At 38.7% G+C, this 17,656-nt stretch overlaps 2 protein-coding genes across 3 annotated transcripts in view; one reads left to right on the top strand and one right to left on the bottom strand.

The window, feature by feature from the left end:
* Positions 1 to 4,291, top strand: part of ell3 (elongation factor RNA polymerase II-like 3) — a 49,373-nt gene extending 45,082 nt beyond the window's left edge. For both annotated transcript variants that reach the window (XR_208412.3, XM_002932261.5), the window contains 3 exons: positions 142 to 313; positions 1,473 to 1,517; positions 2,800 to 4,291. Coding sequence is in view for 1 of the 2 variants with exons in the window: in XM_002932261.5 (XP_002932307.1) it covers positions 142 to 313; positions 1,473 to 1,517; positions 2,800 to 2,907 (325 nt within the window). In the remaining variant the exon portion in view is untranslated. The remainder of the gene's footprint in view (positions 1 to 141; positions 314 to 1,472; positions 1,518 to 2,799) is intronic.
* A 224-nt stretch (positions 4,292 to 4,515) lies between these two features.
* On the bottom strand, positions 4,516 to 17,276 carry pdia3 (protein disulfide isomerase family A member 3). Its single transcript, NM_203998.1, has 13 exons — positions 17,077 to 17,276; positions 14,477 to 14,555; positions 12,844 to 12,961; positions 11,224 to 11,331; positions 10,432 to 10,561; positions 10,075 to 10,194; positions 9,619 to 9,744; positions 8,229 to 8,411; positions 6,904 to 7,012; positions 6,683 to 6,811; positions 6,474 to 6,553; positions 5,918 to 5,975; positions 4,516 to 4,992 (listed from the first exon to the last, which is right to left on the bottom strand). Exons 1-13 carry the CDS (start codon positions 17,226 to 17,228, stop codon positions 4,879 to 4,881), a joined length of 1,506 nt encoding a protein of 501 aa, NP_989329.1. The 5' UTR covers positions 17,229 to 17,276; the 3' UTR covers positions 4,516 to 4,878.
* Between the last annotated feature and the right edge of the window lie 380 nt (positions 17,277 to 17,656).

Genomic DNA, 17,656 nt, shown 5'->3' with positions numbered 1-17,656 from the left:
CATCTGGAAAACTAGCCTGTGATTCCCATAACTCTGTGGTGTATTCCTCCCTGTATTCTCCACCCGTACTGAATATGTCTGTGGCTAGTGAATGAGTGCAGGGGCACGTCAATCTGACTGCACTTTCTTGTACCTGGCTAGGAAGTACAGGCCGATTACATCAGCAGATCAAAGGCAAGTGTATGAGAAGGACTTCACTGCAGATTACACAGAGTATCTGGAACTCCATGCCAAAATTGGCAAAGTGCAGGATCGCTTTGTGCGGCTCGGAGCCAAAATGAAGAAGCTTCAACAAGGAACAGTAGAGCACAAGGTAGGTTAAATGGCTCACCCAGGATCATAAATAGCTACCACGTTGATCCTGGGCACAGCATTACTTTTCCATAGCCATGAGCCAAACTCTGCAAATTCCATTTTCTGTTATGGGAAGCCATCTGCAACTGTTCCGTGGGTACAATGCTTATGTCAGGTACATACAGATGTCTGAACTACAGCATCCACTAAGCGCTATGGTGCACACACAGCATTTTGCCAGGTCTCACCCAGGATTGGCAAGGGCCACCTAATGCTTGTATATCAACACATGCCATGTTCTTTAGTAGTAATGGGTGCTTGGGGAAAGCACGGAGCCTGACTGTAAGAGGATCATGGGAAAGTACTGGCAATCTAACAATCACCTTACAATGCACCTTGCATCAGTAAAACCTTATAGGTGCAAATAGTGGCACTGTACTGTGCCCAAACATAACCGAGGGGCCTGCTTACAGGACAAACTGAAAACACAGATTCTCATACAATGTATAGAGCACTCTCCACCTTCTCATGCATCAAGGATTGCTTGGGTTTGCTATGAACAGGGGTAATTCACATTTTAATTACCTTTGAGTATGATGTAGATTTTTTTTTTTTTTTATTCTGAGACAATTTGCAACTTATCACTTGTCCATTTTTTTTGTTTTTAGATTTAACTTTTAGCACAGCTACTTGCCAGTTTGAAATCTTAGCAGATATTTGGTTGCTAGGGTTCAATGTACCTTAGCAACCAGGCAGTAGACAAGAAGATGAAAAGTAAAAAGTAATAAAAAGTGTCCGGGGTCAGTGACTTTCCTCATTTGAAATATGTAAATTGGTTGAAAGAGCTGGCAAATCATTCAAAAACTAATAAAATGAACTAGTGATGAGCAAACCTATCCCCTTTTGCTTCCATCATGCCTGCCAAGTTATTTCACCCATCACTAAAATGGACCAACTGAAAACTTGTTAAACATATAGGACATGCTGTAACATACTAAAAGATAACTTAAAGGTAAACTACCCATTTACAGAGTAGTAGTCTTTACAGATGGCTGTCATCGTTACCACAAGGGAACATTCCTGCCTCAACTTTCATATACTTAAATAACTACCTGTATAGTGATAAAGATAAGGATGTGCTGATATATAAAGGCTCTTCTCATTTGCTTCTCTTTCAGATGGTTGGAAAGAAAATACTCGCAGAGTACAAGAAATTCAAAATGGTAAGGGAAGTTAAACGGTTAGTAGAAGTGACATTTCTATAGAAAGGCTGGCATCTCAATTCTTTGTTTATATTGGCCATTTCATACAAGGTTTGGCAACAATTGAGACTGCATATAGATTGCTGGGCAGATACTCACACCAAATGGGCTATCATATTAGGTCCATACACTAAGGGGCAGATTTATTAAAATCCGAGTATAAAGCTTAATACATACAAACTCACCCATGTTCTATTCATTCTCATGGGATTTTTAAAAGCATATTCATCAATGGGTAAAAGTTAGAATCCACCGTTTTATAAATACCCTTTTACAAATCCCATAGGAATGAATAGAATGTGGGTGAGTTTTTATGTATTAAGCTCTAATCTCAGATTTTGAGAAATCTGCCTCTAAGTGTCAGGTTCTATGAACAGTGAGAGACAAGTGGTGATATTTCTAGTCATCTCAAAAAATATTGATGCAGGCCACCGACGACTATGAAGGCTCGTCAGGACACTATGGAACAAGTGATCCAGTAACTCAAATCAGATTTAGATTGTAATGTACAAGTTGGGGGCCCACACACCCCTATTGTCAGAAAAGACCAAGATTGACAAACCAAGTTGTACTATAACCTTAAAAGGAACCATAACAAAAAATTACATATTTTAATTAATTAACAATCATGTACTGTTACCTGCACTGGTAAAAGTTGTGTGATTGCTTATATAAACTATAGGTTTTCTGAAGCAAAGCTGCTTTGTAGCCAAGGGGGTAGCTATTCAAATTTAAAAAAAAAAAAAAAAAAAAAGACATAGGTTACATAGCATATAACAGATAAGCTCTGTAGAATACAATGGTGTTTTACAGAGCATATTTGTTACCAGCTACGTAATATGTTCCTTTTCTCCTTTTTTCAATTTGAATAGCTACCCCCATGGCTAAACAGCAGATTTGCTTATATAAACTATAGAAGGGTTTCTAAAGCAAACACACAACTTTAACCAGTGCAGGGCAACAGTAAATTATATATTACTATGATACAATTCACTGTTTGTTCCTTTAAAGTGATGCACTGCCTTTCAGAATTATACCTGATGCAGAAGTGCAAACCCCAGGCCAAATATTGCTAGATCAGCCTTAAAATACGACCAAGGGCTCCCTCCAGCACCCAAAGTTGTGTTACCATCATAAAGAAGAATAGATTCCAGTGCTCAGTTAGGGCTGTATTTCATAGCTGCTCCAAGAAGAACATTATCAGTGATTGGCTAAGTTGGAATGTTTTTTTCTCTTAATACAGACGTACCCAGGATATCGAGAAGAAAAGGCCAAATGTGAATACTTACATCACAAACTATCACACATTAAGCAACTGATCCTGGAATATGAAAAAAATCCCCCAACCTAGCTCAGTCAGTGCACAAATATGGAAAGAAATACCGCACCAAAAGCAGGAACTCAACCAATCTTGAAAGGTCACGAGAAGCCAAAGATGAAAGGGAGGCTCCATTGACAGCCGAGAGCCTAACTGGCAAAAGTTATGAATAATGTGCCATTCAAACAAATGTGTAAAAAAAAAAAAAAAAAAAAAAATTTGCAGCTCTGCCTTAGAATTGACATATACTGCCTTACCTTTTGTCTCTTGTACAGGTATTAAAACAAGTAGGAGGTGAGGGGGGGAAAAAAAAAAAGCTGGACAGCATGAGAATGAGAATTGGAGGTCAAAAGTCTCATATAACATAAGGTTACTGTAGACCAGAACCGTCTGTTTTCTGCATAGTATTGCAATATCCAATACAGCAGATGACTGGGGGTCCTACATTATCAGCCTCTGATCGGTCAGGACAAAACACACACACAACTATCCAACAGATTAATGCGCTACCATAAAATCAGGACTTTTTCATCTTTTATTGTGCATGTTACCCTGTTGTCTCAGAATAATGAGGATTTTATTGATGCCCTTCTGGATGGGAGCATGTGCATGTAGAACCATTAAACATGGCTGCTTACATCATCATTATCTCATAAATAACCTATTACATAGAAAATCACTAATACCCCTGTGATTGCCTATCCCCCTGTCCCAATTATTTGAGTCAAAAGCCTATTCATTCTCCAAAATGATGTGGATAGTTAGATTCTCTAGCTTCTGAATCAGGAATCCATTGAATGATTCTATAACCTTATAAGAAGTGAAATAAAGTGATGTATTGTATGTATTGATCTGTAATCAAATTGTCCAACTTACCTCTGTAACTAAAAGATTGTCAACTGGCCTTATATTACACTCTGCTTACAATATCACTGGAAGCATGTCTGCAATGAGAACCATCCTCTAACTCCAGGATCCCCAACCTTTTTTTATTTGTGAGCCACACAAGCATGAAGAGTTTTTTGGGGTGCCAAATAAGAGCTGTGATTGGCTATTCGGTAGCCTCATGTGGACTGCTAGCCTGCAGGAGGCTCTGCTTGGAGTAAAACTTTATGCTTCTAAAACCTTTCTCCAAGGCAGAGATTTAAAAATGGGCCCCTACTTTGAAGCCATTGAGGGCAACATCAAAGGGGGTGGTGAGCAACATGTTGCTCGCGAGTCACTGGTTGGGGATCACTGCACTTAACTCCTGACCAAAATATTCACTTCCAGTCAGAAATCCCTTGGTTTCTACAATGTGACTGCACTAAAACAGAAGCAGGAACCAAATGCTGAACTTACCTGTTGCATGGAGCAGTTTTGTTACCCAAGCTGGAAAAACATGAAGCTGTAAAATAAAACCTTTGCTTTTACTGAATTCTGCTGGGTGTTCTAATTTCTTAATGGCTTTGGGGAAACGTAAAATAAAGTCTGTGCATCTTAGAAGTAGGTTATAATTATATACATTTATATGTATATATAATGACCTTGTAATTTGGGCTAACATGTGTTGTTTGTACTTGCCCTCTGGGTAAGCAAGGTCCTGCTGGTGCCACGCATTGAATGGCTATGCTACTGCACATAAAACATATACATGCTAGGTTTAAAGGTAGGGGGCATTTATTGATTGTTCCAAATGTACAAAAAATAAAATTAAAAAAAAAAACAAAAACACAAGACCCCCTTAGTCTCCCAACCTAGATGGAAAAAGTGGTGCCCCCCCTTAACAAGCCACAAATTGTAGTAGGTCCTTGGATGTTTCCGACAGTGCATCTAAGAAAAAGGATCTAGTCGTGAGACATATCCTTGTAAAAAAAAAAAAAAGGAAAATTTGAATTTTTGCTGCACAATGAGTCCACCACACCATTTGTTCCCCCTTGAATACCAGTGACGTCAAGATGACAACCCCACCCTGCAGCGCTGTGTGGTTGATATAAAATGCTGCTTGTCAATAAGCATTCACAATTACAACTCTTCCTTCTTCTTCTTCTTTTTGGGTTTTTCATCTTCCTTAACGACTGGAGGATTTGTTGCCTCCTTCTTCAGATAGCTGAGGAAGTCACTCACCTCTCGCCCACCCTAAGGAAAAGAAAACCCAGAGTTAGATGCAAGGCTCCTGCACCAAACAACTGCTTGATTACTGGCACTCTTCCAACCGTGCAGCTCCATGTCGGCTGATGCACTGGTCATTCTTCTGAAAAAAACATTATACATATACATATTTTTAAACACAACCATATGTTGTATTTAGCCCAGATTAACTTTTCAGTGTGTTGAATGGGAACATAAAAATCTGTATAATAAAAGCCGTGTTCATATTAAACATGAATACCACCATCTAACTGTGTAGCCAGAGCTCTCATTCTGGCACATAAATAAGATTTTGATGCAAAGCTTTCCTTACTAAAAAAAAAAAAAAAAGAAGGCACCTGCCTGGTTGCTGTAGTTGTGTAATTAAAAATATTTATATTGTTTATATAGTGTGCGTAAAGTTTATCATGCTTGACTAACCCAATAGAAAAGAATTTGGAATTATTTCTTAGTGTAAAAGGTCCTCTTGATTACCCTACAAACTTTTGTTAACTTTGTTAAAGGGTAACTACACAACCAAACAAAATTAATGTAAAGTTGGTTTTTATTCTCATTTTCATGACATACACAGTTGTGAATTTGCAACAGTAGGCCTCCTGCTCTGACTAGGCACAAGAAAGTCAAGTAACTAATATGAAAGTGTCTGATCTTATTTTGCTCAGTCCTATTGTTCAGTGTCAGTATTAAAAAAAAATCAACTTAAAAAGCAAGATGCTCATATGGGGAGGGCAGCCGTCCATGAATGCAGCCTGCTCCACATTTTCAGATGAATTTCTGGCCTGCTCATCTGAAAGACTAAAGCAATGGCTGTGACCCACAGCAAACAGGCTTACTAAGTGCCAATGTGACAGAAGAGTTTACCGTATCATCTAATTTGTAGCTGCATTGTGTAAAATGGCATACAACTACCTACCTCATATCTCTTTGGTTTTTGCTTACTTCCTGCAGGAGTAAAGTAAATTGTGGGGAATCTGGAAGAAAAAAAAAAAGTTAAAAAACATATTCAGATTTATATTAGTACCCTTAAGGGTTAAACCATAAATAGCATTTTGACAACCAGCCAGACTAGTTCCAAATTACATGGATAAGAATTACTGTGAGTAACCAGTTACCTAAGTTACTACATTACCAGATTGGAACTGTATTTGCCCCAAGATAACAAAATTGTGGAAGTTATATACAGTAAGTAGCAGCAATCAAAACCCTGCACGTCCCTTATCCCTAATTGACAGACGTATCATATAATGATATGATCACATAGTAATGAAAAGTGGAGAACCCCTCAGTCAACCTAGAGCCCCTCTAGATAAGATAAAACTACATTTCAGGCTGCTGAGAACTCAACAAGCCTAAGTGTGCCTACACTTGCAAACGGCACTGAAAGTAAAAATGGGTACAACGTGCCTATTAAAAATGGCACAGGCACAATGCTCTTCCCTCTGTATGAACACATACAGGCCCCAACTTACCCTCGAACTTCATACTGGGATGGCACATCATTTGCTGTGGCATCCATCTTGGCAATCACAATGTTTGGATCATCACCAAGCTAGTTCAAAAGAAACACACTTGTTAAATATAAAGTCCAACAATATAGTTTGTCAGAAAAGATTAGGGACAATAATGTAAATCAGAACTAAGAAGTGAATATATTGCACACAAAGCCATGTAGTCATACCTTCTCTCCAAGTTCTTTGTATTTAGGCTCCAAGTTCTTACAATGGCCACACCATGGAGCGTAGAACTCAATTAGCACATCTTTGCTGTCATCGTTTACAATTTCATCAAAGTTTTCAGCTACCACCACCTAGTGGATAAGAAATAGAATACAATGATATTAACCCTGTTTCTTTCCCTCCTACAGTCACCCCCCTAATCAAGGCATGAACTGACACTTACCTTAACAGGGCCGTCATTACTTTCTGGGATGGCTTCAGATTTCATGTATCTCTTCAGTTTACCATCGAAATAATCCTGAAGGAATCTTTCCAAAGCTTTCCCATCACGGCTGCAAAAAAAATTTGGTAGGTTTGAAAGTGCTTAGATTTTCTTTTTAACAGAACATGCAGGGATACAGATGTTTTATTAATGGTGTATTTCTAAATTACACTGTTTACATAGCAAAAAAAAAAAATCCCTGAACCAAAAAATGCCAAATGTGTGGCTGTGTAGGCAGCCATCTCAGTGCTTTGTGCCCGAGTCTGAGCTTTCAGGAATCAGCACTACACATCAGAACTGCTTTCAGGTAATCTATTGTTTCTCCTACTCCCAAGTAACTGGAGAAGTCCCAAGCCAGACTTGGATTTCTTACTATTGGAGTGCTATTCTGAAATCTACTGGGAGCTGCTTTTCCTTCCCATTGTTCTGCTGCTGGGAAGGGGGATATCACTCCAACTTGCAGCTCAGCAGTAAAGTGTGACTGAAGTTTATCAAAGCACAGGTCACAGGCACCCTGAGAAATGAAGAATATGGCTAGCCCCATGTGAAATTTGAAAATTAAATATAAAAATTATCTGTTGGCGTTTCTGAAAAACGGATTCCAAAGCAGGATTCTGCTGGAGAGGCTCTATTAACTTATTTCCCATGACAGTATTCCATTAAAAGTAAAGATATCCTACTATCATGTTAGCATGGATCAGTAGCTTGGTCTGGGACTGTTAATTTGGGAGTGATAAATGCCACCACCATAGATTCCAGGTTCCATTTTCCACCATGGGAAGAACGTGTTGTAAAAGGTTAACAAAAAACCTGTATAATTTAAAGGGACAGTTCACATTACAATTAAAAAGGGATAAGGCTTTTTTTTTCCAATTAACACCTTAGTAAAATTCTTAGAATACAACTCTCCAAGTCATAAAAAAACTGAACTGCCCTTTAAAGGTTAAGCAAGAAAATCTGCAAATGTATATATAGATACGTGTAATGGAGACGGACCATGACTAAAAAGTTAAATTTTATTTAAGTTAGTCTGTATAGCCTAAGGAGAATGGCACACAGGTGTTGCATATAACAATACCTTAAAATCTAAGGTTTTGTTTTCTAAATACTTAAATAACTATTGTCTATATGTGTATTATTGTATTAAGTATGCTTGTAGCCAGAAGGTGCAGAATGACATTTTAAAAGATAAATATTCTTCACAATTGCCTGCTTTATTAGTACACAGAAAAATCACCATTCAGGGATAAAGGTATTAGCAGTAGTGGGGAAAGTCTAACACTTACGAGAATTCTTCTTGCATGGCATATTTCTCCCCCTTAGCAGTTTTGATTCCAACAACAGGAAGTTCCCCAGTACCGGCATCTAAACCAAATTCTGTCACTTCATGTCCAAAGGCTTTCCTGTTAGCAACGGCAAAATTAAGCTTTTTGCCAGCATCAACGAATGACTTTGCAACCTTCATGACTCTGGTTAGGGGAAAAGACATAAGGGATAACATTTGGTTATATAAGGCAATGTGCAGGAAGAAATCCTATTCACATTATCATTTGTGTAATAAGCCACACAGTATCTCTTGTAGGCAAATATTTGATTCACCCCCACCCCCATAACAGGAATACGTATTATGGAAAATGCAATCACTTATTTTATCCAAAACAGCAAACATGGCTTTAGCCCAAATTACTTTATTTATGTAACACTTAAAAAGGTGTAGGAATCAACAGCTGTACCATTTACTTTTCAGGCTTCAAATCTATATTGCAAAAGCACAGTTATGCTATTTTGAAAGGGATGCTTGGTGTAAATATCAAAATGTAATTTCTGGTGGTAGTCACCTCTTATATGAGGTTTGATACAAAGAACTGAAACCAACGCCTCCCCTCATTTTTATGTCACTGAATTTATGCATTGAAACAGAGGATACCTCTTAAATGAAAACTATACCCCCAAACAGTGTAGTTCTCTATAAAAGAATATTGCATAAACAAGTTTATATGTAAAACCCTGCTTCATATACTTTAGTAGTGTGTGCCACTGGGTAATCCTGAATAGAAAACTGCCATTTTAAGAATTAAAGGCCGCCTCCTGGGATCATAGGATTCACAGTGCACACATACATTCTAGCCCATATCAGCCAATTAATGGACAGAGTTCTGCCTTTTGCTCCCACACATCTTCCTGGTACAGTTAGAGCTGCATTATTTCTGGTCAGGTGATCTCTGAGGGAACACACAGCCCATCACTAAATGGTGGATCAAGGGAAAGGATGTAAAAGGGCAATATTTATGGATATATAAATATATTGCAGTTTGGGCAAGATTCTTTAATAGGTCACTTAACACAATATAAACTAGCTGTTGGTTAAGTATTCATTATGGGGGTATAGTTTTCCTTTAAGACATAATTAACAGACTAGTGCTGTGCAGTAAACTTCTTAGCACTTGCATTGCAGGCCTACATAGGAGTACTGATGCTGAATTTAGTTTCAAGATCATAGTTTTTCCCCCCCCCTCCTGTCAACAAAAAAAACAACCAGTATTTACATTTTTGTACTTAACCAAGTGATTCACCCACATTTAATTTAAATTTAAGATTTGCTGTAATATCTAAATGTGTTCTTCCCAGGTGTACCAGTGCCCTAGCCTTCTCTCTAATTTTAAAAGTAGTACCTACCTGTTTCGCCAATAATTGGTACCCTTGACATTCTTTTCATAGTCAACGTCATAATATGCCACAAGCAAGTCCTTTCCTTGAATCAAATCTTTGTTGTCTTCTGTCAAATGAGGGCAAAGACCGAAACTGCAGAAAGAATAATAAAGTCATGACTACTAAATACAGACACAAGTATGTTTCCTGCAAACTGAACTGAGTAGCTGATAACCAACTGGCATGTGATGTAGGTTGAAAGCATCTGTGCTGTTAGCAAATATAGAACTCTAAAAAGCTTTGTTGGCTTGTAACATGTTATACAGCCATTTATGAATTCATGAGGCTGCAAGACTTTAGTTGCACTTTTTGCAGTTTTGAGTGCGCAAGTGAAAGACATCATTTTACTGCTAGGGACCTGGATGTTTGCATCCTATATCCAATTTCATACCAAAATGTAAAGCTGCTGGATTTTTAACTCACATGTTATCTTGAATGAATTTTTTAATTTTGCTGCTGGTAATTTTCTCATCAGCAGGGAAAGTCACAGAGCTATCTTCAAATTTGTTTGCCAGATGTTGTGGACGGAACAAGACAAAACCTCTGTAAAAGAAAAACAAATCAAGTTAGAATCCATGTTTATACATCCTGTTTAAATGAATGGAGAAAAAGAGTAATGTGCTGTTCCCAGAGTTGCCATAAGGTCATGAATATATTGGGATATGTAATAAGCCTATCAGTGGCTGCAGAATGAATTCTAAGCAATGTAAAGTGCAGACATTGTAAGACACTACCAACGTGTGAGACAGTTTTATGTTCCAAAAGAATTAAAACACTTACTCTCCATTTGAATCATATTTGTCCACAAGCTCTTTTTCATCTGTGTGAGCAAAACGATAGTTGTCCCTAAGGGTATTGGCAGCTTTAAGAAACTCTGAGTGAGGGCCACTATACAAGTCCCGGAAAAATCCTAGAACAGAAGAAAAAGTCCATTACTTTAAAACATTTAACCTAACAGCACATGGCTGATTACCATGCAGTCAGTCAGTTCACTGACCCCACCCGGTCACTGCCAGGTAAGCCATGACTCCACATGCCTCTATAAAATAAATATATACAGGTATAGGACCCCTTATCCAGAATGCTCGGGACCAAGGGTATTCCGGATAAGGTGTATTTCTGTAATTTGGATTTCCATACCTTAAGTCTACTAAAAAATCAATAAAACATTAATTAAACCCAATAGGATTGTTTTGCATCCAATAAGGATAATTTATATTTTAGTTGGGATCAATTACAAGGTACTGTTTTATTATTACAGAGAAAAAGGAAATCAGTTTTAAAATTCTAAATTATTTGATTAAAATGGAGTCTATGGGAGAAGGGCTTTCCATAATTCGGAGCTTTCTGGAGAACGGGTTTCCAGATAAGGGATCCCATACCTGTACTAGTGTATATGCTGCCCTGACTGAAAATTATTGTGCCATCAATTTGTAACTGGCCTAAGCAGTCTCCCAAAGAGCCCAAACAGAGAAATGTTGAGATTCCATCTTTTGGAACAAAGAATCAAACAACCTCCTTTTTGAAATGACCACCTTTAACACTTACGTACTCAAGAGATAGATCACTCACCCACCACAGAAGCATCTTTATCGGAAATGAATTTTTCAAATTCGCCTACAGATCGGAGATCTACAGATGCTGGGCCAGCTTGTTTCTTCATAGTACTGACAATTCCATCTAAAGAAAAAAAAAATATGAGTGAGGGAATATTTTTATAATATGCACTTAAAAGTCATTCTGTATAGCAGCAAGTATACCATAGGGCGTTTGTTATTCAGTAGTATTTGGACCAATGTCAGGCAGAAAGGGGTGTTATGGCTGCCACACCTGAGGGCAATTGTTGACAAAACTCCAAATTGGCCTAAGTTTAAGGGCATTAGACCAAAGTAAGTGCTTTATTAAAACAAAAAAAAAAAAAAACAGGAAAACCCCATTTATTATGCGCACATTGTTAAAGGGTAAATGTACTTTGTTCAATTACATCAAAGCTGAAGCAGCACGATGAAACAAATGAGCAAAGGCTGGCGTGTAAGAGCCCTAAAGGGTTAGATCATGTTCCATTTTTTTCCCTGACTTCCATTAGCTTGCCATTATTTTTGAAAGTTTATTTTATAGGGGTACGTTGGTCACTGAATCTAAAATATTTCTAATTTCATATATTTCTTATTTCTAGCCCTAAGCATAATCAACAGTTAAGGTGGCATACACTATAATATCCTCTTGTTTGGCTAGGTCATTAAACAAGTGGATCTTCCCCCCCCCCCCCCGATATTCCCAACTAAGGTGGGCAATATTGGACTAATTAGATAATTTTGCCCAAGGGCCAAAGAATGAATTACAATGAGTATTGGAGCAGTCACAGCGAGGGCTGCATCAATGAGCCCATCCAGTCCCACATCAGATGGGGAAATCAAACCTATCCAATAGACACCCCATTGATTTTTAGCCAGATATCGGTCAGGTAGGCCTGACGGGGTCCACAAACACTGTCATAACCTCCTGAAACAAACAGTCTGAATGACTCTAATCAGCAGCTTACACCTGCCAGTGTATGGCCACCTTTTTATCGATACATACTATATGCTGGCGCAACCAGCCTGAAACACCAGCTGCTTCAACTACAGTTTCACAAAAATACTGGAAAAAAAAAAGGGGGGGGGGGGGGGGGAGTTGTTCTTTCTGGCATACTATCTGAAAAACATTTAAAAAAGGTGAACTACCCCTTTAAAGAAGGATCAAAAAGGGCTTCCCAGACAAACCAAAGCATTGTTACCCCTAGGAACAGGGTATAACATTAGTTTATCGGTCCTTTATATACAAAATCAGATTGGGGATACAGAGTCAATTCTTCTACAACACTCAAATTGTGTAATCAGAAATATGTGCAATGGTAGTTTTGAGTAATTACGAGATTTGAGTGTTTTAGCAGAGGTAATTGCCATAGAGGATACTAACAATGTAGTCTCTAGGGGTTTGCAGCTGCGACAAAATGCACTGTCACTGTCCTTAATTTGATCTTTTTGTACTTACAAAAACTATAATTTGAATTACAAATGCACTGGGGGCTCTTCAGAAAGTTAAGAGAAACAGCAATTGTACTTCACCTCCAACGATATAAGCCACATTTATTTTCCTTTCAAAAGGTGTTGCAATTATAACACAAGAAGTATTTTTCCTTATTCAGCTTACCAGCAGTTCTTGGCCCATCATAAGATCCAGAATCCTCTCCATCTCTGAATATTTTTAGAGTAGGGTATCCACTGACTCCATATTTGTTGCAAGTGTTGGAATTTGCTGTGCAGTCAACCTGGCAAGAGATAAAGGTCCAGTGACTCTCCAGCAATAAAACGGACACCATATCACAAAGAATTTGTGACATTCTGGATTTTAGAATTACAAAAACCTTTGAGAAGCTTCTATGTAATAGGTTAATTTTGAAGAACAGGTCTGCACTCCTTGTCCAAAGCTTTTCACTCTTTAAGAGCTCACAGCATGGTTATTATGGGCAAAATGTAAAGTTACAGGATTTTCATCCCCTTTCGCCATTCTTTCACATACAGTTTTAATATAAGTTTTATGTGCCGATAATCTATTTTTAAAGGGCAAAACTGTCGTCCCTATGTATACTAGGGAACATGGACACTTTATTATCCTGTAGCTTTACATTTTGCCAATAATAATCAACCTGTGAGCTCTTAAAGAGCTATGGTGATTGAACAATTACCACAGCTTAGTAGGGGTGGAGACAGAGCAAAGAAATGATTGTGTTGAGAATCCTTTTGGATTCAAAGGTTGAAAAATACAACCAAAAGGTCTAAATTCATACCTGTCCTTTAAATGCTTTTTAAAATGTCGGATGATGGATATGTTATGTTTTATACTTAGGGAAGGGTTGTTCACTGGACCAGCCTATTATGGGTGGTTCTTAATGTTATGATATAAATGTTTGTTTCAACACGATGGGTTTTTGTCCTGAGGAAGACACCCCTCTGTGGTGTTGAAACGTTGATATAATAATGAAAATGTTTTTACAATTTTGATGCAAAAAATACTGAGTGCATCAGAATATTTTTTGGACTGGTGTAAAAGGTTAATTTTAAAAATACAAAGAGGAAATTAAAAAATAATTTTGTGCTGGTGGTTGTTTAGACTATCTGCACAATTTATTAAATGTTGGCACACATTGGTGGAAACAAAATACCAGCTATACTTTAGCTGCTATTAAAAAAAAAAAACAATGTCTGAACGAAGCATCTTTCAGAAATGATGAATTATGTATCAAGAGATAAAATCAATTTAAAACAGTTAATGCTTCCCTGCTAGACACATTTAGCAATATACGATTAATCCATAACACACTACAGACAAATGTGCAGTTGGTAGCCACTGATCCCCTTAAGTAGGAGACTGGGTAAAAATACTACTTTTTTATGGAATATTGAAATGTATTTCTGTTAAATGTACTGAAAGGATGTAGTCTAATTACAGTGCACTCAAAGAGAGCTAAATGCACAAGAAAACTATTGGTCAGCAAACTTATCCTTAACCTTAAAGTTTCCCTTTCTAACACTTAACCCCCAATTAAGTTACAAATACATATGCAGGTTTGGGTTGCTGACTTGGCAAGGCTTTAGTTGAGAGTCCATTAGCCAGTCCTAAAATGATGTATACACCCAATCAATATCTATCAGGGCTAGGTCAGATATTGTTCGCAGAATAGGGAAAATTTCTGTTGTTAAAGACCACAATGTAAAGTAATTTAAACCTTGGCAGTTGACAAGAAAAAATAAATAAAATATAGAAATGCCACTAGTAAACTCACCTTAGCCAGGGAAAGTGTCCCTTTAAGCTTGGTTGCGGCAATCTCATATTCAGGTGCTAACTTCTTACAATGCCCACACCTATTTTAACAGGGGAAAAAAAAGTGAATGTCTGGTATTTACAAACTCTGCACATACTAGACCAGGGATCGCCAAGCTTTTTTACCCATGAGCCACATTCAAATATAAAAAAAAAAAAAAAAAACTTAGAGCAACACAAGCACACAGAAAGTTCCTGGGGGTGCCACTTTTGGACTGTAGCCCCCTATGTGGACTGGCAGCCTACCAGAGGCTCAGTTTGGCAGTGCACATGCCAAACTGAATGCTTGCCTTCAAGCCAGGATTTCAAAAGAAAGAACCTGTTTTGAGGTCACTGGAAGCAACATGTTGCTTGCAAGCCACTGGTTGGGGATCACTGCGCTAGGCCAAGAACAAAGTGATCAGTGAGCAATGTATTTCAAATAAGACTTCTAACTGTATGCAGGTTCTAACATCCAGTGCTACAAAATGTGAGAAAAAAAAAAGAAAAAGTGTATAATATATTATATATATTTATATAGAACATACATACATACACACACACACACATAGTACACAAGGAGGAGCACACCCTAGTCCAAATGCCCTTGGTGCAGGTCAAAAACATATTAGAAAGAGTGTTGCACTTATATATATATATATATATATATACACACACATACACACACACACTAAGCAAGTTGTTTTTATGACAGAGGTGTATTGTGAAAGTCAGTGGTTTAATACAGCTGAGAAACTAAACACCTTGATTCTAGCAATACCCACTGTCTTACCATCTAAATGTACAACACCAACAAAGCAGAACTTGGCAGTGTACAAAAAGAAAAAAAGGGCCAAGGCTAGCCAATCAGAAGAGGCCACAAGATCTCTGGCAGCAAATAAGAAGCAGACACCACAACAAGGACACACCCATCACTTCCGAGTAGAAATGTGCAGAGTAAAGAATGGGAAAGGCACAATCACAATAGTTTAACAGATTTAAATTTAAAAAAGTCTGGATTACAAGTCCTGACAGAAAACAGAAGTGTAAGATTAGCATAGGGATGCACAGAGAGCAGCAAAGCACTTAGGGTTCCATGTTAGTACATATAACACTGTAATTGCTTTGCAGCTCTCTGTGCATCCCTATGCCACTTTTACACTAACAAGGCCCTCGCAGGCTTTCTGAAGTCCATTATATACTGGCTTCATTTGAAGATTTAGAGGAGTAGTACTCCCTGCTGATTTTCTTTGCTAGTCAGCATCTTCCCACTCAGTCCCATTAAAAGACATATAAGTCTGGTAGTATTTAACATTGGGGTGGTTTGCAGTAGGGAAATAAGGGCATGTTATCTACTGAAATTAAGCAACAAGTGAAAGTGTGTGCCATTGAACATATAAACTGAACATGAACTACCTTCTATGCATGCATATTATTACTATCACTTATTAGGTGAGGGGGCTGGGAAGGTGCAAAATGACACAAACATACAGGTTTAGGTTTAGCAGCTGCTGTCACATCATACAAAGTTATAGTTACTTGCTGTCTCCCAGCCTCTGCAGCTGTGATTCAGGTGTCAGGAGATGCTACAGGCAGTGGCTCATAGCTCAATGAGTGGCACAGATGGGAACCTGTAAAGCCTCCTGACTTTAAGCTACAACTCTTTGCACTGCCGCGTCTGCCCAGGGAGGAGAAGTTCACGACAATGAGCTGAATGTCTATGAAGATTTTCATTCATCCAGGTCATGGTATATCTAGTATAAATAAATTTAAAGCAACTGGACTTGTTTGGTAATCATTGAAGACGTTTCACTACTCATCCGAGCAGCTTCTTCAGTTCAACTGACTGGTATGGGAACGTCTTCAATGATTACCAAACAAGTCCAGTTGCTTTAAATTTATTTATACTAGATAATGAGCAGTAACTGCTCATTGCAAATTTGCTATAGACATATATATGTTGCTAAGATGCGTCGGCCTGGCCTTTGTTTACAACTGTAACAGGAGCGAAAGTGAAACTACTTTTATATTTTTTTTTTTCTTCTTTATCTGCCTGCAAGAATGCCATAGAGCAGTGGGCCCGAAATAGAGCCTGGCTCCCAGAAATAACTAGGCTTTATGTTTAATTGGGAATGAAAGTTTTTATACTACCCTGAAAATTACAGCAATAGTTTCCTATAACTGTAAAGCCCATTAGAGCTATAAGGGTCCCCCGCCAAATGTGGATCCTCAAAAGGGAATGTGACTTGAAAAGGCCCAGTCAGTACAAAGCACCAATGCATGAGGCTGGAAATGAGCAGCCAATGGGCAGAAGTAATACAACTACATGAAAATGTGAAAAAGCCACATGGAATTAAGTAAAATCTAAAAAATACAAAATTAGACATTTTCTGTGGAAGGGGCCATTAAGGTAGGCAAATATTCTCTCTAATAAGCAGCCCTGCCTGTAGTCAGCCATGGGGCCATTGAGATAATGATCTTAGATAAAGTGACGATTGCCATTAACTGAAACCTGTCACACACCCAGGGACAAGCCACACGGGATTAATCTCATCTGTACATGGACCCAACCCTTATACCAACCAGGGAGCGAAGAACTCCACTAGCAGGATGCTGTGCTGAGACACGGTGCTTTCAAAGTTATCGTCAGTGAGATCCAGGACGTCTGAACCTGCGGCCTGAGTGCCGGCGGTGACAGCCAGGAGGAAGAAGGCGCCGAGGAGTTGCCGGTTCATGGTGGACAGTTACGGTCACGGAGCTTAAGGACTCGCCTTTACCTCAGCGCTTTCTTGCAGCACTGCAGGACCAAGACAAGGAGGGAAGCTAGGGAGAGACGAGAAAAAAAATCCCACAGCCGGAAGTAGCTGCTGCCGGACCCGGAGCCGCAGTGTGGCAGCCTACCATTGGTTGCTGGGAGCGTACGTCACCAAGAGGGGCGGGTCTTTCTGAATCGGAAGGCGGTCTAGTAGAGCAGAACCAGAACTACTTGAATTGGCGGGCGGGGAGACTAATAAAAGACAAGCGGAGCTCCAATCGAATCCGGACACGCGTATCACGTGATTGCAGATTAGCGTTACCCTGGGCTTTTATTCACTCCCTCAAAATCTCTAGGCCAAGATCAAGTTCCAGGCAAAGGGTTAAACGCATTCACGTGTTTCTTGTC

The sequence above is a fragment of the Xenopus tropicalis genome, chromosome 3 (genome assembly GCF_000004195.4).
Source record: "Xenopus tropicalis strain Nigerian chromosome 3, UCB_Xtro_10.0, whole genome shotgun sequence".
Lineage (NCBI taxonomy): Eukaryota > Metazoa > Chordata > Amphibia > Anura > Pipidae > Xenopus > Xenopus tropicalis.
Note: the sequence above shows the minus strand (reverse complement) of the source record. Positions and strands in the feature narration are given on the sequence as shown.